This window comes from Mesoplodon bidens, assembly GCF_964165515.1.
Source record: "Mesoplodon bidens genome assembly, chromosome: 8".
NCBI lineage: Eukaryota > Metazoa > Chordata > Mammalia > Artiodactyla > Ziphiidae > Mesoplodon > Mesoplodon bidens.
In genome coordinates, this window is record NC_138165.1 from 23,222,978 (window position 1) to 23,249,629 (window position 26,652).

Consider the following 26,652-nt stretch of genomic DNA (forward strand, 5'->3'; position numbering starts at 1 on the left):
AAGAAAAATGCTCTTAAATGGTAATCTGTTCCAGGATTTAATCACTTTGTAATCATGCGCATTTTCTAAGTGCTCACTGTTAAAGAACATTCTTCCCATGACCAGGTTTACCATGCATTACATCTAGCAAAGTAATCTTGGGAGTATGGAATACAAATTATTGCCTTAGAAAAGACACTGTTTATTCCATATATAAAGCTCAGAGAGTAGCTTTCAGAAAGATGGAAAGAAAGTAAATACACTGGCCACACAGTTGTTTGAGCTTTATTTTTATATGCATACATGTGTCAAATAAACCAAAAATTTCAAGATATAGAGTACAACATATCAAATGAAATCATTCAAAATTATTTTAATGTATACACAAATAGCAGTATAAGGTACACGTATATGATACATTAAGTAATTTGTTTTGAGGTTGTGAAAAGCAGTATTTTTGGTTTTAAAATTCTGATACCATTATCTATTACATTATTCAAGTAACATATATTTCAAAAGTTAAACTTTTTAAAAATAATAATTAACACATAACCCTAAGACAATCTGATGGATGAGCTGACTTTACCAAAATAGTGTTGTTCGATTCTTCTACAGAAAGCAAGAAGGTTGCTATAGTTTTTCACCTTCTCAGAAAGTTCATCATTGGTCAACTGTGTAGTAAGAATGGTGTAGAGATGGCCAAATACCAGTGCATCTAATTCAGTAGGCCTAAGACAAAAGCAGAAATGAGAGTAACATGAACAGTGTTTAACTTGTATGGTAGACTATATACTATTTTTAAAACACTTTATTCATCTATTTAAAAGAAAAAAAGTCATGTAAGCAATAAATCCTACCCCGACTTGATAGAATTTATTCTATTTTATTGGAGTTTCTGTTATATGAAAGAAAAAAAGATCTTTTAAACTATGATTTGCTAGTTGTGTGACTTGCTTTTTTTTTTTTCTTACAACTTTACTGGAGTATAATTGCTTCACAATGGTGTGTTAGTTTCTGCTTTATAACAAAGTGAATCAGTTATACATATACATCTGTTCCCATATCCCTTCCCTCTTGCGTCTCCCTCCCTCCCACCCTCCCTATCCCATCCCTCCAGGCGGTCACACAGCACCGATCTGATCTCCCTGTGCTATGCGGCTGCTTCCCACTAGTTATCTACCTTATGTTGGCAGTGTATATATGTCCATGCCTCTCTCTCGCTTTGTCACAGCTTACCCTTCCCCCTCCCCATATCCTCAAGCCCATTCTCTAGTAGGTCTGTGTCTTTATTCCTGTCTTACCCCTAGGTTCTTCAGGACATTTTTTTTCTTAAATTCCATATGTATGTGTTAGCATATGGTATTTGTCTTTCTCTTTCTGACTTACTTCACTCTGTATGACAGACTCTAGGTCTATCCACCTCATTACAAATGGCTCAATTTCGTTTCTTTTTATGGCTGAGTAATATTCCATTGTATATACGTGCCACATCTTCTTTATCCATTCATCTGATGATGGACACTTAGGTTGTTTCCATCTCCGGGCTATTGTAAATAGAGCTGCAATGAACATTGTGGTACATGACTCTTTTTGAATTATGGTTTTCTCAGGGTATATGTCCAGTAGTGGGATTGCTGGGTCATATGGTAGCTCTATTTGTAGCTTTTTAAGGAACCTCCATACTGTTCTCCATAGTGGCTGTACCAATTCACATTCCCACCAGCAGTGCAAGAGTGTTCCCTTTTCTCCACACCCTCTCCAGCATTTATTGTTTCTAGATTTTTTGATGATGGCCATTCTGACTGGTGTGAGATGATATCTCATTGTAGTTTTGATTTGCAATTCTCTAATGATTAATGATGTTGAGCATTCTTTCATGTGTTTGTTGGCAGTCTGTATAACTTCTTTGGAGAAATGTCTATTTAGGTCTTCTGCCCATTTTTGGATTGGGTTGTTTGTTTGTTTTGTTATTGAGCTGCATGAGCTGCTTATAAATTTTGGAGATTAATCCTTTGTCAGTTGCTTCATTTGCAAATATTTTCTCCCATTCTGAGGGCTGACTTTTGGTCCTGTTTATGGTTTCCTTTGCCGTGCAAAAGCTTTTAAGTTTCATTAGGTCCCATTTGTTTATTTTTGTTCTTATTTCCATTTCTCTAGGAGGTGGGTCAAAAAGGATCTTGCTGTGATTTATGTCATAGAGTGTTCTGCCTATATTTTCCTCTAAGAATTTGATAGTTTCTGGCCTTACATTTAGGTCTTTAATCCATTTTGAGCTTATTTTTGTGTATGGTGTTAGGGAGTGATCTAATCTCATACTTTTACATGTCCCTGTCCAGTTTTCCCAGCACCACTTATTGAAGAGGCTGTTCTTTCTCCACTGTACATTCCTGCCTCCTTTATCAAAGATAAGGTGACCATATGTGCGTGGGTTTATCTCTGGGCTTTCTATCCTGTTCCATTGATCTATCTTTCTGTTTTTGCGCCAGTACCATACTATCTTGATTACTGTAGCTTTGTAGTACAGTCTGAAGTCAGGGAGCCTGATTCCTCCAGCTCCATTTTTCTTTCTCAAGATTGCTTTGGCTATTCGGGGTCTTTTGTGTTTCCATACAAATTGTGAAATTTTTTGTTCCAGTTCTGTGAAAAGTGACTTGTTTTTTTAAATAGCATCATTTAACTGTGTTAAAATAATATTGGTGTAAAAAAAAAGAATGTCATACAAATGGAATTATATAGTATGTAACCTTAAAATAATAATAATATTGGTGTAAATGATCATATTCATCTTATTCATTGATTTATTCACTAAATATATACAACAGGTCTCCAGTGTGCCAGGAATTATGCCAGATGCTAAAGATATAAAAGCAAGAAAGATATTCTAAGACATGGACATAAAACATAAATTACCACTACACAATTTAGTAAGTGCTTTTGTAGATGCATAACCAAAATGCTGTCAAAGCAGAGGATTTCACTGTGGTGCTAGGAAAACAGAATACCACCTGATTACCTGATCATCATATTACAACATGATTTAATTTTAATTTTACCATTTTAAAAGTAAACTTAGCTTTCTGAAGGAGATGTAAGAATGGCTTCAACAAAATTTTTTCTATGTTTTTTTCCCTTTAATTATGTATTACTAACAAAAAGATTAAATTTATCTACCTTGCTACTAACGGTCTATAAATGGGACATCACCAATCTATATTACGTTAAAATAATTACAGTAGACCTTTGAACAACACTGGTTTGAGGGCTGCCCTGGTGGCGCAGCAGTTAAGAATCTACCTGCCAATGCAGGGGACACGGGTTCGAGCCCTTGTCTGGGAGGATCTCACATGCCGCGGAGCAACTAAGCCCGTGCACCACAACTAAGCCAGTGCACCACGCCTCTCTGAGCCTGCGCTCTAGAGCCGTGAGCCACAACTACTGAGCCCGTGCTCCACAGCAAGAGAAGCCACCACAATGAGAAGCCCACGCACTGCAACAAAGAGTAGCCCCCACTCGCTGCAACTAGAGAAAGCCTGTGCGTAGTGACAAAGACCCAATGCAGCCAAAAATAAATAAATTAATTAAAAAAAAATACTGGTTTGAACTGTGAAGGTCCACTTACACGCAGGTTTTTTTCAATAAATACGTACTAGAATACTACACAATCCAGGGTTGACTGAATCTGCAGATGCAGAACCACAGATGCAGAGGTCTGACTGTAAAGTTATACATGGATTTTCAGCTGCAGCAAAGGGTCAGCACCCTGAGCCCCCTCATTGTACTGTACTAGTACAATATTACTAAAAGGAGAAAATACCATCATTATTATGAACTAATTATTGCTGTCAGCCCTACAGTGAAAAAGTTACTGAGAAAGCACATTAGTCGACCTAAAATGTAAAAATATGTTGCAGTAATCTGGTTTGGCAAAATAGAATTGGGGGTCCGTCAAATCCTAATTCTGTTACTAGCTATGTGGCCTTGATCGCCACTGATGAATGACTTCTTCTAATAGTTGCATGGGGCTTCCCTGGTGGCACAGTGGTTAAGAGTCCGCCTGCCGATGCAGGGGACACGGGTTCGTGCCCCGGTCTGGGAAGATCCCACATGCTGCGGAGCGGCTAGGCCCGTGAGCCATGGCCGCTAAGCCTGCGCGTCCAGAGCCTGTGCTCCACAACGGGAGAGGCCACAACAGTGAGAGGCCCATGTACCGCAAAAAAATAAAAAATAAAAAATAAATAGTTGTATGGCTTTGTATCTCTTCATGCCACTAATTCCTAAAATATTTATCTCCAATCTGAGTCTCTCCCCTAAAGTCCAGAATCATACATTCAAAGGCCTATATAACAATTCCACTTGAATGTTGAATAAGCATCTCAAACCTGCTTGTCCCCTCATCTTCCCAAAATAAAAGTCACCACTACCCACCACCTGTTCAAGCCAAAAATCTGAGTTACTCTTCAGTCCTCTTTTTCTCTTACCCTCCCATATCCATTAGCAAGCCTGGTGAGACACAACCACCAAAAATGCCACCACTTATCTATATCTCCTCCAAGCATAAAACATTGGAATGAATTTCCACTCCTCTTACACTAACATGCCAAACTCCTTATCCAAAACATACAAATCTTAGATGATCTGGCTCCTGCTTACCTCTTCAGCCTCATCTCCTACCATTTTCTACACACAACCATAAATGGTTTTGCTTTTTCCATATGAACATAAACTCTAGCCAATCTTAGGGCCTTGACCCAACTATTCCTGCTGCCTGGAACACCCTGCCCTTGACTTCATACTGCTGGCTCCTCCTTGTTTTTCAGAATACAACTTAAATGTCACATCTTAGTTTGAGTGGTCAGCATCCCCTGACCACTCAATCTAAAGTGGACATAGGGGGCTTCCCTGGTGGCGCAGTGGTTGAGAGTCCGCCTGCCGATGCAGGGGACATGGGTTCGTGCCCCGGTCCGGGAGGATCCCACGTGCCGCGGAGCGGCTGGGCCCGTGAGCCATGGCTTTGCTGAGTCTGGGTGTCCGGAGCCTGTGCTCTGCAACGGCAGAGGCCACAACAGTGAGAGGCCCACGTACCACCAAAAAAAAAAAAAACAAACAAATAAAGTGGACATATAGCCGCTTATTGTGATGTGATTCTATTTTAATTCTCTATATGACACTTAAAACTATCTAATATTTGTTTTTAATTAACTGTCTATCTCTTTCTACCAGGACATTGTCTACTTGTTTCCTGCTGTGTCCCCAACACCTGGAACAATGCCTGGCCCAAAGCAGGTTCTCAATAAATATGTGTTTAATGAATCGATAAAAAGGTGAAGTACTTCTCATACCATACTATAACTGTTTACTTAATGTTTCCCCTATTATACTCTAAGTTCTCTAAAGATAACACTGCATATATCTTTATAACCCCAGTTCTTAGCAGAGTATCTATGGAACTGAATGGTTATTTGCTGAATGAATACATGAAAGAGAAAAGAAAGTATCCTGCCTAAGTTGTATAGGATATTTAATTTTTCAATAGTAGTTATTCACATTCTTCCAAAGCCTTCCCTCTTTTGACACATTCATGAAGTACTAATCAAAGTCAAATGTGCAATTTATGGACATGTTTAAGAGGGCAGTCAATAGGATAGTTTAAAAAAATCACAAGTGTCCTGGGACTTAATAGCACCATGATCCTAGCATTACAGATGAAGAATCAATAACAAATGGATACCTGAAAAAAACCAAGGATGTAGAAGGTGGATAAATATTGAGCTGAGGCACTTTGTGAGAAGTAATATAAACACCAACTCTTCCAGATCCCTAAACATATTTCTTAAAACGTGTATCTTACCAATTTAGGATTTATTTCCTTAATCCTTATTTAGGATTAACTACCCTCTGCTTCTTATACTAGAGCCTAAAAAAAGGTGAATATATTCTCTGATGCAACTTCCAGTAGGGTACATGGGCATCTTTTATCAATAAGTGAAGGTTCTGAATGAGCTCAGGTATGAAGGTATGTTCAAACCAGAGTAGTCTAGAAGTACCCCTGAAGTGGTCAAAATATTATTTGCTTCAAATATACATCCACATAACTCAAAAGGTGCTGAATTATGTAGGGTAATGAGCATACAAAAACTGATCTTATGTTACCTAAAGATAGCAACTTCGTGACAAATTACTTTTAGAACATCTAACAGGAAGTAGAATACACTACACTAAATCAAACAAAACACACACATAACTTAATGAATATTTTTTGTAATCCTTACAAATTTCAGCAACTACTTATATTAGTTGACTCTGACATATATGTTATCAATTCCCACAATTCTTTCTTTTTAAAAAGTACACTGTGGGCATCCCTGGTGGCGCAGTGGTTAGGAATCCACCTGCCAATGCAGGGAACACAGGTTCGAGCCCTGGTCCGGGAGGATCCCACATGCCGCGGAGCAACTAAGGCTGTGCGCCAGAACTACTGAGCCTGCGCTCTAGAGCCCATGAGCCACAACTACTGAGCCCGCGTGCCACAACTACTGAAGCCCACGCGCCTAGAGCCCGTGCTCTGCAACAAGAGAAACCACTGCAATGAGAAGCCCACACACCGCAACAAAGAGTAGCTCTCCAATCGCCCCAACTAGAGAAAGCCCGCACGCAGCAACAGAGACCCAACACAGCCAAAAATAAATTAAAAAAAAAAAAAAGTACACTGTGGTAGTGGGGACACAACTGTATACCACTGCTAAAACTCACAGAACTATACACATAAAAGCGTCAATTTTACTTTTTGTAAATTATGCCACAATAAACCTGACTTTTTAAAAAAGCAATAAGCTCAGAAAAATATTTGCAACTCCTATGAGACAAGGACAAAAAATTACACTTTAGCCAATACTTCCACTGAATTGTTTAATCAAGCCAAGATTTCATGTACCTCCAGTTTTAATTACCTTTTCTATACAATATGGAGATAAAACATAACATTTCCACCCTTCTGCTTACTAAGTAGTTTGTAGATTGTAATTTGGATATAGATAGCAACTCTCCTCCTAAGACCTTCAACGTCTTTCACATTGTTGCCTTCTCATCTTGCATTATCATTCTTTCCACATTTCTGTTGGTTACCTACTATTCTTTTTTTTTCCAGTTTTATTGACAAATAATTAACATACATCACTGTGTAAGTTTAAGGTGTAGAACATGATGGTTTGATTTACATAATTACATATATTGTAAAATTGTTGCCACAATAGGTTCAGCTAACATCCACCGATTATCTACTATTCTTTCATTTGAATATCAAAATAAAAACAGTACCATAAAATGCGAATGTTTTCCTAACCTTTCCCACTAAAAATTTTTTTGTACTTATCTTTTTCATTTTCTTCAATTATTATGGTTCCACATTTCTTTCTCTCTTTCTGATACGTTTCACAGTCTAGTTTCAAACACATTAATTTTGTCTGAATGTTCCCTAATTTTTCTTTCCCATTATACTACTAACTTGTCATTTCTTCATACTAACATAAATAATCTACATATCCTTTCTTTATATATCAATCACTGATCTTTAGGACTATCATTCAAATTTGTAAATCAAGCCCCTTGCCATCAACTTTGCTATATTTTGCTTTTGGATATTTTGAGCAATTTCCCCTTAATTTTCTTAACTAGTGATTTCTCAATTGAATAAACTTCAGTGAAATCCCATTACCCCCTGAAATTTTTCTTAAGGTTCCCAAGTATAATTTTTGCATCATTTCTTCAAAATACCTTCCTATCCGTATATGAAGGTATATTTTCAAATTTTACCATTTACTTAATGGTTAATAGCAGTATTTTTTCTTTTTCAAACCTAACTCCTTTTCCAATTTCTCATTCAATTTAATCTAGTCTTAACCAATATTTACTGAGCTTCCTCTAACAGGTTTTGTTTGGAAAACACAAACCCTCAAGGAGCTCATAAATGCTTTGGAGTAGTATTAACTCTTTCTATCCTGATTACATTTAGAAAAATTATTTTTTTCTTCTTCTTCCCCTTTATTAAAAAGGTAATATGAAAATATCACTTCAAGAAAAGTTTTAGTTTTTTATTCCAAATCCACTCACCAGGTGAAAGGGAATAAATTACCCAGTCTTTGTATAGGTGTCTTAACAGATATCACATCAGCAAGATCACAGATACAACAGATAACACAGATTTTGTTTGAGTTGCATTTTAGAAATATGATTTAAATATTTAAAAGCTACCAACTATATATTATGAAGGATAAAAAGGACAATTGTTAGTAAGTATCTACTTTGTATTATTTCTAATTTTTTTCAAATTCACTTTCCTTTTTCCTTTCCACCATTTAGCTTCTTTGTCCTCTTTTCCCAATTACTATTCTTGCTGCAAGATCTCCCTCAACTATCTTTCCCTTTCTCTCATCAAGGAAAGCTACTGAGTTTCTTTCATGAGGCCTCTCAACACGTCTAGTAGGTAAGCTAGAAGAAAAGCTGATTCTAATTTTAGTGGGTAAGGAGAGGATACACAGGGAAATAAATTTTAATATTAAACAACTGGGTAAAATTAAAATTAAAAATTGAAACTATTCTATACTTCAATCATAAAAATGTGTATCTAAATCTCATATAAGGTAAAATTATTTCAAAAACCTACATCTTAATACCAGTTCAACAGTTTCTCAATTGTTTTTGTACCTATTCTAAATTTTGAATTTTTCATTACAAGTTTAAAAATAATTATACCCGAGCTGATCTCCCTGGGCTATGCAGTTGCTTCCTACTAGCTATCTATTTTACATTTGGTAGTGTAAAATAGCTCGGTGCTTTGTGACCACCTAGAGGGGTGGGATAGGGAAGATGGGAGGGAGATGCAAGAGTGAGGAGATATGGGGATATATGTATATGTATAGCTGATTCACTTTGTTATAAAGCAGAAACTAACACACCATTGTAAAGCAATTATACTCCAATAAAGTTGTTAAAAATAATAATTATACCCTTATGAAGAAAAAAATTTTTTGATATTTCCACTGAATCACATGCCAAATGATACCTGGTTACTAACTCTTTGACACTGAGTTTCAATGAGGAGAAAAATAAGTTAGATCTATTATCCTGGCTTCCCATGGAGACAGGGTGCATAACAAAACTAACTCCTAAAACAGAGTGATGCACTTCAAACAATAAAATGCACCCCTTCTGAGCTTTTCAGCTCCTAAGAATTCCTATATCAGAAAGAAAGGGGACTACATAATACTAACATTTTTTTTTTTTTTTTTTTTTTTGCTGTACGCGGGCCTCTCACTGCTGTGGCCTCTCCCGTTGCGGAGCACAGGCTCCGGACACACAGGCTCCGCGGCCATGGCTCGCGGGCCCAGCCGCTCCGCGGCATGTGGGATCTTCCGGGATAGGGGCACGAACCCGTGTCCCCTGCATCGGCAGGCGGACTCTCAACCACTGCGCCACCAGGGAAGCCCAATACTAACATTTTGATACCTTTCTTTTGTATTGGAGACTAAACAACTAGAATCAGCATAGAAAACATCACTAGAAATAAGAACATAGCTGTAGAAACTTTACCTACCAGGATTTCATGGTTTGAACTCTATGACCTTTCTGCTTCAAAGATCAACAGAGCCCAATTTTATTTTAATATCAGTTATATAGCACATACATTAATATAACTTTAATATTTCCAAGCTATCATCATAGTCATTTTTGCTACAAATATTAATATCTCTACCAAAAGATGTTTGATATAGCTATAGATGAATGCCTATGAAGATGTAATATATAATAGTAAATAAACCTTTTAAAAAATTATCAATCCAGGCTGGGCCCGTGAGCCATGGCCGTTGAGCCTGCGCGTCCGGAGCCTGTGCTCCGCAACGGGAGAGGCCACAGCAGTGAGAGGCCCGCGTACCACAAAAAAAAAAAAAAAAAAAATCAATCTAAAAGTCAAGACACTTTTATCTCTCTTAAGAGAAATAAAAAGATTAGAAGATAAAAAGATAAAAAGCCAAGAAAAGATTAGAATTCTAAGCAAACCAATGAGGTTAAACTGCTAATTTAAACACATCTTAAACTGGATCACAGGATAGCTGATTCTGATATACTAAAATTGTAACTTTAAAAAAAAAAGGAAAATTCATTCTTTGCCTACGTTAAATATTATTTTCCAAATTACAAAAAATTCTGTCTTAATAAAACATGAATTACTCAATTTACATATATACACATACATATATTTATCTATATCCTTCACAATTATTTCTATGCTTTACAAATATTTTCATTAAATTTTAAAAGAAAAGTTCAAATAATGCTTGTCCATCCAACAGTATTTTTTACAGTTTAGTTTTATTCACTTTTCTAGTCCTCAGGGTATCATCCTATACAGACAGGTATGGCTACACTTCATGTTTTAATAGTAGTTTGCAAGCTCAGATTTTGTTAAGATGTCATAGCTCCATACAAAGCACCTTGAACTACCTCTAGTAGAACCTCTATGATATCATACAATAATGACTGGTTTACATTGTCTACCCTCAGGAGAAAATTCTTAATAGCTAGCACTGCATTTTAGAAATCTTGGTCTCCCAGAAACTAGTGCTATGCCTGACACCCAAGAAATTAAATGGTTAATGAATGCAAAAATGAACTTTAATATAACTAAATCTTTTCATAAATATTTCTTGATAAAACAATTCCTCTATGATAAAATGTTTGATACGACATGTATGATAAAATAATAATATAGAAAAGAAACTAACTAAAAAGAATAAATTCTTACTGCTTATTGAAGAAATACGGTTGTGTTCCCAGTCTTTGAGAAAGAGCTTGACAGCACTGGTCTACATCTTCTAAGACCTAACACAAGCAACAGACCCCAGAGAAAAATATTTAAATTAGCAAAGCAATAAAATGTGTCTAAAACTTAATATGTATCATAGTTTATAATAAAAATATAAATTTAGGTAACCATTTATAGTATATTTAAATCAGACTATAGACCACATAGAGAACATACGTAATAATTTCTATACAAGAAACAGGAAGAAAATTTGAGAGCAAATTTCCTTTAAATACAAGTACATTTAAGTTACTTATAAGGATTATGATCAAGAAAGTTTTTATCTCAAAACTCTACTCCCTACAAAAATGTTTTCCTGAATCCATATAATCAAATGACTTCACATGTATTAAAAAATCTGCTTCATAAAGATGACACTGCTGACCTACCATGAGTAAAAATCATTTGAATTGTTTCCCCACTAGTGGAAATAGATTTTATTTACTCCATCCCTATTCATTTACCCAATCCCCCTTGTGGCCAATGGCACACATCAATGAGCTGGCTGACTAGGACTAGGGGTATCCTTGAAAAAGAGACATTAATTAGCTTAATGATGCTCAAAGTCATGACCTTGATAAGATATATATTTTTATAATTTTGCTACTTCAGTAAATTTAAGACCAAAGAAAAGCAGGTATATTAGGCACTGCATCTAACAGGGTTGGGTTTTTCTTTTTAAGCCCTGATGCTGTAGATCTATATTTATTGGCATAAAAAAATGTCCACAATGTATTGCTGAATGGATAAAAAAAAATTAGGTTATAGAGTGGCAGGTATACTATGACCCCATTTAAAGAAAATGTTACTAAGAGACACCTAGGGCTTCCCTGGTGGCGCAGTGGTTGAGAGTCCGCCTGCCGATGCAGGGGACACAGGTTCATGCCCCGGTCCGGGAAGATTCCATGTGCCGCGGAGCGGCTGGGCCCGTGAGCCATGGCCGCTGAGCCTGCGCGTCCGGAGCCTGTGCTCCGCAACGGGAGAGGCCACAACAGTGAGAGGCCCACGTATGGCAAAAAAAAAAGAGACACCTAGAAGAATGTTCTCCATATAGTTATTAACAGTGGCAATTTCTAGATGGTAGGATTCCAGCCAACTTTTATTCCGTTTTTGAAGTTTTCAGTATTATGTAATTTGTTTTACAATAAGCATGTGTGATTTTTATAAAACAAAAAAGTACTTCATGTCAGAGAAAATAAGAACAAATGTTTTGTTAATTTTTTTTTTATTATGTTGGGAGTTTTTTTTTTTTTTTGGCTGTGCCACGCAGCATGTGGGATCTTAGTTCCCCCACCTGGGATGGAACAGGCGCCCCCTGCATTGGAAGCGCAGAGTCTTAACCACTGGACCGCCAGGAAGTCCCCTGGGATTCTTTTTAAAGGACCAACAATTAAAAATCTTTTTTCTTTATGTATTAAAGTTGAGGGTTTTATCAACTTCAATCTGAACTGACCTGGTCCAGAGTCTTGTTACCCCATCCAATAGCTTTCATCTTACGTTTGACTTCCCACTGTTTCTGATAGGCCAAAATATGATTCAGAGGCCAAGGGTAAGGAGATCCATACCTAGCATGAGTGATCTAAAGCAAAAAGATTATGTTAAAAACATGATTCTAAAGACATAGCCTGTTTTCACAAATAAAATTCTAAGGGAAATATATTTCCAGAGACCACAAACAGAGCAATCTGAAAAAATAAAATAAAACAAAACATAGCTTGCAATCTAAAAATTAAAATTTTAAACCACTCCCTTTAAAAATATATAAACTTTCACATACTCTGCAACCAGTTATATCAATGACACACAGCTTCCCTAAAATGTATGTGCAAGCAAAATTAAAGTGAAAAACTATATCACTAATGGTATAAACCACAATGTTTCATTTATGAGCAGGGACTTATGATTCTGAGCAAAAGTGTTTTTTCATTAAATTTTAATTAAGATAAATGTTGCAGAACCACTCACCTCCCCTACAGTAGCTTCATCACACCACTGAAGATACAACTAGGAAAAAAAAAAACAGTCACCAAAACTTTAAAGTATCAAAGAGAAAATGGATAAAGAAAGTTATTTCTTGCCAGGGTAATTTTTTATAAGCCAACATCATAAAAGTCACATATGTGAGGGTTGTTTTTGGTTTTTCTTGGCTAATGTTGCTACATAGAATTATTAAACTTAACGGTGGTACCTATAAAAATATTTCTTATTCATAGAATACATCTCTAAATGCCAGTAAGGTATTTTACAGATACCATTTAAGAGAATTTCACAAGACCAAAATAAAATAATAGTGGGCAAGAGTCACTCCTGTTTACAAACAGAAAAACTAGAAATGATAATATCAGGCAACTTGTTCAAAGATAATGATCAAATAATTTGGGTAACCACACTAGCCCTAGAATTTGCTTGACTGTTTTCCTATTTTTCAGTAACTTTAACATAACCCATAAGAAAGATGATCTTTTATGAGAGAAAAAGCTTATTTTCAAGGCCTATTATCTTCTATTGTACCTCTGCAGTCAACAGCATATTGTTGACTAATTCCATGTAGGCTTTCATTTCTGCTTTTTGGACTTCATCCAGCCCATCACTAAGAGAATGGCCCTAAAGGGAATTTAAAAAACTTTAAAAGAGCATCATATTAAATATACAAAAACTTTCAGTTATCTTACTACCAAGTAATACAACATCAATGTTTTACTGCAAATGTTCAATGGATTAATTTCCAAAATGCCCCCTAAAACATAATTATTTTATGTGAAAAAATAATACTTTGCTATCACTACAAAATATTAATAAGAAGTATTTACTTGTCATTATAAAAACGTATCTTTCAAGAGACAAAATTACATTATTATTTCACAAAAGAAGAAAACAACGATGGTCAGTAAACCTTGTTTTTTTTAAGAGACTAACCTTTTTAGTAATAAAATAAATTCCAAAGATTGACATGTGTTACTTATAAAGTGGTCAAAGATTTTTTAAAATATTATTAGTAAAGGATAGGGAAATAGACACTAATTTTTAAATTCTAATACAGTATAGTAATGAGTAGATGCATAAAATAGTATAAGCTGTAGTTGTAAGATTTTTTAAATGCATACCCTATAACACTGTATTATCACTCTTAGGAATTTATCCTAAGGAGATAATTTAACAAGTATACAAAGGTGTATATACAAGAATATTTGTATTAGCACTCAATAACAGCAGAAAATTGGCAACAACTTCAGTGTCCATCAATAAAGACTTAAATAAATAAATTATGATACATCCATATGATGGAATATTATACAACAATTTAAAAGGATAACATATATTTATAGTCATTAAATGGGAGAATTTCCAAACACATTGATGATTTTAAAAGGCAGGTTGCAAAATAATACATAACAGTATGACCTGTATTTTTCTATATATGCAAAAAACAATTCTGGAAGCACGTTCCCCAAAATGTTAATGGAGGTTGTTCTTTGATAACTATTAAAATCTAAACTGAATAATAATTCAAATGGGTAAGTTAGTATTGATACATTCAACTTTTAAACATATTCTATAACTCCCTTCTCAAAGGTTAACCTGATATTTTACAACAATGAAGAGTTTTCATTTGTGACCAAAATTCTCATAAGCATGAGTTAGAAAATTATCTATCACTTTGTAAAGATCAAATGGCCCCTTTTGCCATTGACTTACATTATGGGGGAAAAAAAACTTACTCTTTAGAAATATTTCTCTGGTAGTTTATATCAGCATTTTGTAAAACTAGGTTAAAATCAACGTAAATGTTACAACACCCTAAAGAATGATGAATGACTTATTTAAAAGTAACTGTGATCAAATGCATTTAATATCTTTTCTATTACCTTGGCTTTAACGAATTGGACTATTGGACCAAGTTCCGATACTACTTGATTTCCTACGTGAATAAAAGGTACTTTACCTGTTGAGGGAGAAAAAAAATGTGAAAACACTCTCCATAAATTAAAGTTTGTGCTAAAAAGGAAATCAACACAAAACTGGGATATGTTTTATTAATACACAATTTCCTAACACTATGACTTTTGAAAATTATAGTTAAATGCGTATGTTAAATTCTAAAAATTTTTAAACATTAATTACTAATTTTAAAACAAAAGAAAAAAACAAGGAGATTCATTTCTAGAGTTCTTATATGTAATAACAGATCACAATATTCCCTTTTCAGAGCTAACACTAATAAATCACTATATAGCAGTAAATACTAATTATTCAAATTATATGAAACAAGCCTAGTCATTGGTTCATGACCACTGACAGATCCGAAAAAATTAAACTGGGCCTTCTCTTCAGAGTACAATGTATCAATCTACATTTAAGCTACATTTATGAAGCTTTTTTTTTTTTTTTTTTACATCTACTACTTTCAAATCTCAGGTACCCATTCAGATCAATTGTTTAAGCACATAATGGTGCATTAATAAATGTATCTGACTCAAAAATATCAGGAATTAATAACAATCTTTGAAGGTATGCTAGCTTATGAATTATAATACAAAGTATGCTCTTAACACATGTGGGGAAAAAAGAAGTAGTATGCTTACAAAAACTGGTTTCCCTAAATAAATGCCACATTAAAAAAGTAATATTTCATTTTTTAAATACTAATAATAGATGAAATTATCAGAGATGACGATCTCCAAATAGCAATAAAGTCTACTTCAAATGCTAGAGGATGAAACTTTGTCAGACCTAGTTCAAATAGAGTTCACACTAACAGCAGGCTTCTTCGTGGTCCTTTTCAACAGATTCACTCCTCTCTGGCTTAGACAGCCTGAGGGTAATGGTTTAGGTGCACAGCACCAACAAAAGCTTCATGTGCGTCCACAGGACATTACAAAGGAAAGGCAGGCCTTTTGGAATACAACTCAACAGAGGTATTTAGAAGACATTTCCATTTACCAATATAAAAACACTGAATTCTGCATTCCTTTTTTCTACCGCTTTATAAATCTTTCAAAAGAGAAAAAATTTTCTTATCTGCATTAAGAATTAGATCATACTCTTTTTTAACTTGGGATAATATCTTTGTAACTACTATACTGATAGAAATAATGCAGGTCCTCTGAGATAATATGACCAGAGAATGAAAACTATTTGTGAATGAATGTCTAGACTGAAAAGTATTTTCTGGTGGTACATTTTGAGATCAAAGTATATTTCTCATTTTCATTATCCAGTTTGGAGTTCTTGGAAGACAGAGTTTATACTGGCATACCTTGTCTTATTGTACTTGGCTTTATTGTGCTTTGCAGATATTGCGTGTTTTTACAAACGGAAGGTATGTGGCAACCCCGAATTGAGTGAGTGTATTGGTGCCATTTTTCCAACAGCATTTGCTTACTTTATGTCTCTGTATCACATTTTGGTAATTTTCACAATACCTCAAACATTTTCATTATTATTATATTTGTTATAAATATAAAACTTTAAAGGATGAGGAGTTGCTTCTTATGGATGAGCAAAGAAAGTGGTTTCTTGAAATAAAATCTACTCTTAGTGAAGATGCTGTGAAGACTGTTCAAATGACAACAAAGGATTTAGAATATTATATAAACTTAGCTTATAAAACAGCACCAGGGTTTGAGAGGATTGAGTCCAATTCTGAAAGACGTTCTACTGTGGGTAAAATGCTATCAAACAGCATTGCATGCTACAGAGAAATCGTTTGTGAAAGGAAGAGTCAATCAAAGAGGCAAACTTCAATGCTGTCTTATTTTAAGAAATGGCCAGGGACTTCCCTGGTGGCACAGTGGTTGAGAATCCGCCTGCCAATGCAGGGGACACGGGTTAAAGCCCTGGTCCGGGAAGATCCCACATGCTGCGGAGCAACTGAGCCTGTGCGCCACAGCTACTGAGCCTGCACTCTAGAGCCCGTGCTCCGCAACAAGGGAAGCCACTGCAATGAGAAGCCCACACACCACAATGAAGAGCGGTCCCCGCTGACCACAACTGGAGGGAGCCCGCGGACAGCAACGAAGACCCAACGCAGCAATCAATCAATCAATCAATCAATGAGTGAATGAATGAATGAATGAATGAATGAAACAATAAGAAATGGCCAGAGCCACCCCAACCTTCAGCAACCACCGCCCTGATCAACCAGCAGCCATCAATATGGAGGTAAGACCCTCCGCCAGCAAAAAGGTTTTGACTCACTGAAGGCTCAGATGATGGTTAGCATTTTTTAGCAATAAAATATTTCTAACGGAGATCTGTATAGTGTTTTTTTAGCCACAATGTTATTTCACACTTAACAGACTACAGTATAGTGTAAACATAACTTTTATATGCATCGGGAAACCAAAAAAAATCCATGTGACTCATTTTATTGCGATATTCGCTTTACTGTGGTGGTCTGGAACCAAACCCCACAGTATCTCAAGGTACGCCTGTATTTTATTTCTTTTCTTAAAAATACTATGAGCATTGTAGATTCTGAAGCAGGGAAGCAGTGTGGGTAGTCAAATGAATACTCATATATCTCTAAATGCAAAGAAATAAATACAAATCAAGGCAACAAGGGACTTACCTGGTGGCGCAGTGGATAAGAATCCACCTGCCAATGCAGGGGACACGGGTTTGAGCCCTGGTCCAGGAAGATCTCACATGCCATGGAGCAACTAAGTCCGTATTCCACAACTACTGAGCCTGCGCTCTAGAGCCCGCAAACCACAAATACTGAGCCTGCGTGCCACAACTACTGAAGCTCAGGTGCCTAAAGCCCATGCTCCGCAACAAGAGAAACCACCACAATGAGAAGCCCGCGCACTGCAATGAAGAGTAGCCCCTGCTCGCCACAACTAGAGAAAGCCCGTGCACAGCAACGAAGACCCAACACAGCCCCCAAAATTAATTAATTAATTAATTTTTTAAAAAAATCAAGGCAACAAATTAGAAGTAAATAATGTTTTCTGTCACTAGCCTGACTTAAGGTGGAGCCAGTGTTATATCCTTATTATTGGAGGTGATCAGGCAAAAGCAGAGTGAGACAGTTATCCTCTGGCACCAAAGGTCATAAAAAAAAAAACCCAAAGGCCCTGCTTCTCATTTTAGGCAGAATAATCATTTTTGGAACTTTTATATTTAAAGAAAGCAAGATGTTGCCAAGCAAGTTTATTTATTCAGAGAGTATTAGAAATAGAAAGGACCTTGGATGGCATCTAATACAACCACCTCATATTACAGATGAAGTCACTGAGGCTCAAAGAAAAGTGAAATTTCCCAGGAAAACTGTTAACATGTGACAAAGTCACAGAAGGGTTAGACTAAAAATTTCCTAACTCTTAGCCAAGCGGTCTTCTGACTATTCCATGATGTTCTCTGCTTTAAAAATCTACCAACAACCAGATCAAACAAGCAAATAAAATATAACACATTCCCATGGTCACCCAAATCATATGATGAAAGAAATACTAGAGACAATGAAATTTAAATACCTTAATAGAAAGTGCCATTTTCATCTACCTATAGGAGACTTCTCCTATGCATATATGTATATATGCATGTATTGTAGTCTCTATAATATTTATGTTTGTCTTTCCTAGAATCTATAAAGATGGATAACTACCTAGGTAATACTACATATAGTACATTCATTTTAGGAAATAGGTGGATAAGCTATATGGCTTCTCCTTGATTTGTCAAAGATATTAACTTTAGTATTAGATTACTAACCTTTTTATATGTATATCTACACTCTTTGTATGACTACACAGAGGAAAAAGATGGACAGAACCCAATATAATTCATTTCAGCAGAATTCAATAAAGTTTATAAAACCTATGTATAAATTTAAAGCAAAATGATTCAATTAATAGCCTTCAATAATCTAAAAGATGTGTATGTTTATAAGTCTAAAAATTCATTTATTGAAACATTTTTAAAATGTATATTCATAAACCTATAAATGTAGAGGTATTCATATAGAATTTTCAGTGTGTATAGAGAGGGTGTCTTCACAGCTGTTGACAATTATTATCACCCTTAAGAGTTTATGATGAAAAAAATGTCATTTCTAACGATCCAAGTCATTCCTAAATTATCACCACAAGAAAGAGATCGATAAATGTCTCCCTAAAAAGCAATGTAACACACTTATACCAATCAGTTATATTTAATGAATTTATTCATAAAGCAGTGGTTCTATATGTTATTATTGCTCCAGCAAAATGACAATTATAATAACCCATACCAATTCTATTTATTTATCAGATTTGGTGGCACTATATTTTTATATTAAAAATTACCTGGATCATATTTATCTAAAACTGTACCTTAATCTACTAATACATGATACACAGAAAAGGCAATACTAATTATAAAAAATAGCAGAAAGGCTAAAACCTTATTAAGAAAAAGTACCTTAAAAACTTAAAATGAAACAAAAAGAATCAGAAACCAAAGACATTCAGATCTATGACATGTTAATTTAATTATTCCACAATCTCTCTTCTTCCATTGGCATAATGGGAGAATACAATTTAGAGAAGTGTATTTAATAATAAATGGATTCACATATTAAAATTTGTTTTCTGAAGAAGGAACAGTCTTACGTAAATAAGACTGGGGGAAATCTGAGATTATGTATTTTCTTAACATTTACTATTTGAAACAATTCCCCTAACTTTCCAGTAAACACCTCTGACCACAGAGTTGAAATGAGTAGACACGTCACCCCAAGACTGTCAAGTTTGCAACTGTAACTTTATAGAATGGGAAAATTCTTCAAAGGGTAAACAAAAAATATAGGCATTTAAAAAATCTAGGTACAAACTGGACTATCACTGCAATTTTATCAATGCAGAATATTAACAGAGAAGAAAAACAAAACTAAAAAACACTTACCAGATGGAGACATATATTCTGCATTTGCCCTGCAAACCACTTTGACGGGCAGATTACACATCTGCAAAAAGGCCTGTCAACCAAGAGAAGTCTACAGTAAGTCTAGTGAAAGTATATGCATATTCAAACACAACTTTTCATTTATTTCTTTTCTAAACTTAAGTAATAGCTCAGGAAAAGAAAAAGAATGAATCAACTTAAAGTGAAAGATTCGTACTCTTTCAAAAATAAAATGTCATTTCAATACTAAAAATCAATATGACTTAGACACCAGTAAATGTATAAAACTTAAAGCGTTTATACACACAAATGTAAATTATCCACTTATTTTACTGCATTAGTTTATGTAAGTCAGCAATACTGTATATTTATTTAATTTTCTTTAACAGATGACTAAAGTCCAAACTTTATAAGCTAACTAACTTCCACTACTCTTTACAGAATCCTTATCTTTCCTGTCTTAGGGGAAAACTCTCAAAATGTTATTTTTACTACTTCAAAGTTCTCTCCAATAATACTTAACATCCTAATGTGTAGCTTTCATGCTTATTAACTCACTTTTTAAAGATACAGAATTGTTTATTTTTACTTTCTTTATAGCAACAAAAATTTTATAAGTGACTTAATTGTCTAACAATAGGGAACTGTTAAATTATTTATGGTAAATGCAAACCATATAATTTTATACAACAATTTTTAAAAATCATTAATTATATCTTCACACATGACTGCCTGAAATAAGAACTTTATTTCCAAAGCTTCCTTCCAACTGGGTGTGACCAATGTCTAAATTCTGGCCAACGGGACTCAAAGTTCTGGGCAACTGCTCAGGAAGTTTCTTTAAAAAGAAAAGATATGACCTCTCCTCTTTTTCCTTCTTGCTGACTAGAATGTGAAAAAAATGATTTACAGCCACCATAGCCAAACTGAATCACAGTAGAAGCTGAGTGTTGAAGACGGTAGAGCAACAAGAAGAGGCAAGAAGCCTAAGTTTTTGATAATCATTCAGTCCCAAACCTGGATTACTTGTATTAAAAAAAGAAAGAAAGAAAAGAAAGAAACTTCTATCTTTTTAAGCCACTGCTATTTTGGGTTTTCCATAACTTACAGCCAAACCTAATCCTGACTAATTTACCAACAATTACTGTTTCTAGGTTTAAACAGCACCTCACCCAAACAAAAGTTGACTCCTCTATGTCTATATAAGTATAACTAACAGTCCTCTAAATACTATAACCTATGCTCCGAATTTATAACAATAATAGTGAGCTTCTTGGTTGGCCCACAAGTATGGACTCCAGGTAGTGGTTCTCCAGCTTCAGTGTACCATCAACGTCATGTGGAAGGCTTGTTAAAACACGGATTGCTAAGAAGGGAAGAATTAGAATAAGTATAAAGAGAACTTTCAAGAAGACTGAGAAGGAAGAAGGGAATTAAGAAGGGTCAACTCCCTTCTATTATATATGTATCTGTACCCAATGATGGAAAAAGGTTGAGCTCATTAAAACATATATAGGAAATAGGCTGAAATGACAAGAACCAGGCAGAATAACTGACATACAAGATCCTTGAGAAGATAAAAAGGAATGAAATAAGAGCACAAGTGGAAGCATCTGTTTTTTTCAGGAAACAGGACACTTTTTCCACTGTACTTGCAAGGGGTGGTCAGCATCAGTGATGATGACTGCAAGCTGATAAGTGAGAAGGACAAGAAAATGAGGGAGTGCTCATATTCTGTGAAATGGGAGAAAAAACTGTCTGCCGAGAATGTAGGACTAAGAGGGGGTTTAGGCCTTCAGAAGAACAAAAAGAATTTGAAAGAACGGCTTAATGCATCTTCTCAAAGGTCAAAATAATACTCAGTTGTTAGTTAACAATCATAGCACTATATAAAATAGTAAATATGGTATATTTTGCTAACCTCCATGTACATTGGTAAATGTACTAATCATTGTTCCAAAAAGCTGTGTTTCACTAAAAGAGATTAAGCAAAATTGTAACGTTCTACAATCAAAGCCGTGTTTCCAGTCCTGTGAATTTTTTTTACTTCTTTACTAAAAAATAACTGGCTTAATTTTAACCAATTTAACAACATTCAACTTACCACAGACCTCAATTGATGGCACAATTCTACTTAGCCAAAGATTAATTTTATAGCATTTACTGCAATTATTCTTCATCCCTGATTAAAAAGAAATTTTCTGAATTAATCTGAATTAATCACAAAGAAGTCTGATGTCACAAACACACTATTTTCATCCAAACATTAAAAATGAAAACCAAAACATTACCATTACTGTCTTCAAGAATATTGAAATTCCAAATCCAGGGCTTCCCTGGTGGCGCAGTGGTTGAGAGTCCGCCTGCCAATGCAGGGGACACGGGTTCGTGCCCCGGTCCGGGAAGATCCCACATGCCGCGGAGTGGCTGGGCCCGTGAGCCATGGCCGTTGAGCCTGCGCGTCCGGAGCCTGTGCTCCGCAACGGGGGAGGCCACGACAGTGAGAGGCCCGCGTACCGCAAAAAAAAAAAAAAAAAAAAAAAAAAAAATTCCAAATCCAAAACAGACTTTGATTCAACAGTATTTCTCCTTTCTCTTGTAGCACAGGAGAAAAATCTCTGAGGCTCCAAAATAGTACTTTCACCTTTCACTTGCATTTTCAATCTATTATTAGCACCTCAAATACTCTAATTAAAACAGGTATGATACACCAACCTAAAACACATTTTATTTTCAATTCTGAATAGCAATCTGCATACTTTTATTCTTATGTAAATACAAAGAAAAATGTAGTTCTAATTATAATAAGGAAAGTTAGGAAAATTCAGCCAACTCCTCTTCCTCTGTTGGATACATTATTCCAAACTAATTCAAGTGACTGACAACATAAAATAATTTAAATAAAAAATTTAGCACATCCTATGAGAACAATGATTTATAACTGTGCTGTCTAGTATGGCAGCCACTAGTCACCTGTGGCTACTTAACTTAAATTTAAATTGATTAAATTTGAATAAAATTTTTAATTCAGGTCCCCAGTCACACTAGCCATTTCACATGCTCAATAGCCATATGTGGCTAGTGGCTATCATATTTATTGGCCAGTACAAATAACAGAACATTTCCATCATCACAGAAAGTTCTACTGGACAGTGTGAGTCTATTGCAATAGCAATGGTAATAGCAATAGCAATAGCAATGGTAATCAGTGCATAAAAGATACCTTAGCAAAACAGGCTGACATCATCTGAAAGAGATTAGGCTAAATATTATAAAAACAACCTGCACAGTATTACAGTGATGACTGTGAGACATTAAACACCATAATATTTTCAATTTTCAGAAAGAACTAATATAGGGTTTACTCATTTGCTGAGCAACCCCAATTGACAAAATGGGTCAGGTAAGTTTATTAAAATGTGAAAAATAAGAACTTCAGAATGAATAAATTAAAGCACAGCCAATAAATATATTCTTTGAATATAAATTTACTGAGTACCTAAACATATGACATGGTAGGACTTTTTTAAACACACACACACACACGCACACAGAACATAATACCCAGTACCTAAAGTCTAAGACCCTGAAATTTAATTAGCTTCATGTAGTTTCAACATATTGAGTGAATTAATTAAGTTCATAGCGTCAAAAAAATTCATTGAAGGGTATGTCTGTATATTTTTTTTATTTCCACAAAAAAATTCAAAGGAAAAAAGTAATACTAGATCATCGAGAACCAGTTAAACATGAAGGATTGAACTTACACATTTATCTCTGCAACCTCTCAAAAAATCCAATGAAATAACAGTGAAGAAGCAGAAAATGTGTAAACCCAGAAAAACACAAAGAATGGAAGAGGAGACCAAAGCAGACCAGAGACGTCAACCCATTTTTATAAGATAAAAAGCAGACTTAGCAGGGCAGAGGAAGCTGAAACCTAAGGGCATGCAGAGGAGAAAATCAATACATTTGCATCACAGAAACTGGGAAGATTCCAAAACTGGAGGTACCAAGTACCACAGAAGGCAGAGGTGAGGTAAAGGACTAAAAATAGGAGAATTGGATGAAAGTCTGTAAAAGCATCAGACAACTAGCCCGCCCCCAATCTGGCAGGAGACAGGGTTTCATTCTCTGGAGAAACCCAACCAGAGAGGCTCCTGACTCAGGACCCAAGCACAGCAGAGGGCCCTGGGTAGAGGGTCACACTGGAAGGAAGGTTAAGGGAAAGTATGTACACTGTAGAGAGCCACAGCACCCTCTCCCTCTCAGCTCCCAAACACTGGCAGCCACATTAAGTCCTCCAGAGTACCCCTCCATTGAAAACACCTACCAATACTGATGATTTTAGTGAGGGGTAGGGACAGTCGCCAAAAAATGGCCACTGTGCAATCAGTCTATAGTGAAGCCCGCACGTCAAAAAGTCCCTCAATGCCCCATCAGCTTTTTAGTGCCTCACTCTTAAATATAAATTGTTAGCAGAGATCAACAGATATTTGAGGAAAGCCTCAAACATACAGAGCCAAAACAAACTACAAAAAAAAACAGAGAGGAAATAGAAAATGCAGACAGCAACTTCAAAGAAAAATTATTACGGCTAATATTCACTGAGCACTTACTATGTGCCGGGTATTTGCATAAGAGCTTAACTCTATGAGGTAGGTACAAAAAAAAAAATCCCTATTTTAAGATGAGAAAACAGAAGTACAGGGAGGTCAAGGAATCTATTCAAGGCATTTAGGAAGAAAGGAAAGGAGGGAGGGAGGGAAGAAAGGAGAGAAAAAGGGAAAGAAAGGAAAAAAAGAAAGAAAAAGGAAAATGAAAAGAAGCAAAGCATACAAAGGACTGAGATGACACTGAATGTCTCAAAAGAAGCTCCAAAAGCTAAAGGATGACAAAAGGCTTTCAAAATTCTAACGAAAAATCTTGCCAACCTAAAATTCTACATGTGGCCAAGGAATCAATCAGGTGTGAAGATAGAATTTTTAAAAAAAACATAACACAAGCAAGGTCTTTTTTAAAAGCCTAAAATAAAAATAATAAACCAAGAAAAAAAAGAATATGGGATGCAGAAAATTAGGGAATCCAACATAAAAGGCAGGCAAGAAGAATTCCCTGAATGATGATGAATAGCAGTCTTAACAACCAGCTATGACGCCAACCAAGAAAGAAACTGTCCCAATTAAAGTAGAAGGAACAGGGCTTTCAAGGGTAATAGTTCCAAGAAATAAGTAAATAAAGGACCTGACGTGTTTGACCATTGTGAGGGGGAGTTTTACAGTTCAGTCAAAGAGTTTAGGAGAGAAAACTACCCAAATGAATTAAATAAAGCAATTACTTACTCAATGGAAAAAAAATCATATAGAAAGAGTATGTTCATTGTACACTAAGCCACTCAGCTGGGGTAAATATTTACATTATAATTATAATATAAACACTAAATATTAATTTAACAAAAGTTAAAGAATTATTGGGAAGATGGGGAAGGAGAAGGGGAAGAGAGCTGCAAATGGTAAATTTCGTAGTGGAATTCAATAGATATATTTAAATTAAAAAATGAAACGGCAACACAAGCATCTTACTTCGAAATATAGAGGTAAATATACCCAGGGGAAAAAAAATACAGCTGAAAGAACAGAAAGTGGTTGTTTCTGGGTATCAGGATTTGGGGTGAGGTAAGGGTGGGACAGTTGACTGTTTTCTGTGTGTGATAAGACTCCCATACATTGATGGTGGGAGTGGTAAACGAGCCAACCACTCTGAACTGTTTGGTAGTATTGACTATTAAGCAGATGCCTACTCTGTCAGCCAACAATTCCCCTCCCAGAAATACACTGAAAAGAAACGAGGCATATAGCCGCTAACACACAAGAATGCTCCTAGCAACTTCGTCCATATAATCAAATAAAGGAACTCAAATGTCCGTTAACATGAGCAGCAACTCTAAAATTCCTAATTCCAAGCTAAAAAGGATATATAATGTTATCAATTGCTATTATAAAAAAGCGAAAAATATAAAAAGATTACACATTTTTCTTAACTCTAAATTCTTTAGAAATAGCATACTTGGAGAACTTTTAAATCAGAGAAATTCTAGAAACAGTCCCAGAAGGTAACACCTATGATAATCCATAAAGATTCTAAATTCTATTTCTTCACTAATTACTTCTGAATCATATCTTCTGGGAACTACAGCTCAAATATTTTGTAAAAACTAGTTTTGAGACATAAAATATATTTCATTTACATATAATTGAAACTAAGGCCAGGCGTCTAAAGAAATAAGAACAATCTGTTACCAATCAATCCGACCCTTACAAATACTTTAAATCCTATATTCAAAAGTTATTTTAGATAACAGTGCCACTCCTTTTATTAGATCATAAAACTAGCATCTTAAATGTTGGGGGAAAACCTAACACATGTTGCAGATAAAAGAATGTCTTGTGATTGCTGGGGTGGGGTCGGGTCGGGTCGGGGGTGGCAGCAGGGGGAGGGATGAATGAACTGGGGGTGTGGGGTTAGCAGACACAAACTACTATATACAGGATGAATAAACAACAAGGTCCTACTGTAGAGCACAGGGAACTACATTCGGTATCCTGTGATAGACCAGAATGGGAAAGAATATGAGAAAGACTGTATATGTATGTATAACTGAATCACTTTCCTGTATAGTCGAAATTAACACAACATTGTCAATCAACTATACGTCAATAAAATAAATTTAAAAAAAAAGAATGTCAGGAATATAGACAGGGATCCTGTAACAGCAATCCTTCAGTAACATGGTGGCAAGGCTTCTGATTCCTCTTCCTTCTCATTTCAGAACCCTCTGTCTTCTAAAACTAGCTTTTACTGCTGTAATTCCCAGTTATGTGCCTGGTACATAACAGATAATAATTATCAGCTCAATGAATAAATGAACA

The 26,652-nt window shown here is 35.4% G+C and overlaps 1 protein-coding gene across 1 annotated transcript in view; it reads right to left on the reverse strand.

The window, feature by feature from the left end:
* Positions 1 to 232: 232 nt before the first annotated feature.
* Positions 233 to 26,652, reverse strand: part of MTX2 (metaxin 2) — a 63,444-nt gene continuing 37,024 nt past the window's right edge. The window contains exons 4-10 of the mRNA XM_081243055.1: positions 19,724 to 19,796; positions 14,704 to 14,780; positions 13,349 to 13,441; positions 12,803 to 12,841; positions 12,291 to 12,416; positions 10,778 to 10,854; positions 233 to 708 (exon numbers count right to left, since the gene is read on the reverse strand). Of these exons, the coding sequence (XP_081099181.1) occupies positions 534 to 708; positions 10,778 to 10,854; positions 12,291 to 12,416; positions 12,803 to 12,841; positions 13,349 to 13,441; positions 14,704 to 14,780; positions 19,724 to 19,796 (660 nt within the window). The 3' untranslated portion in view covers positions 233 to 533. The remainder of the gene's footprint in view (positions 709 to 10,777; positions 10,855 to 12,290; positions 12,417 to 12,802; positions 12,842 to 13,348; positions 13,442 to 14,703; positions 14,781 to 19,723; positions 19,797 to 26,652) is intronic.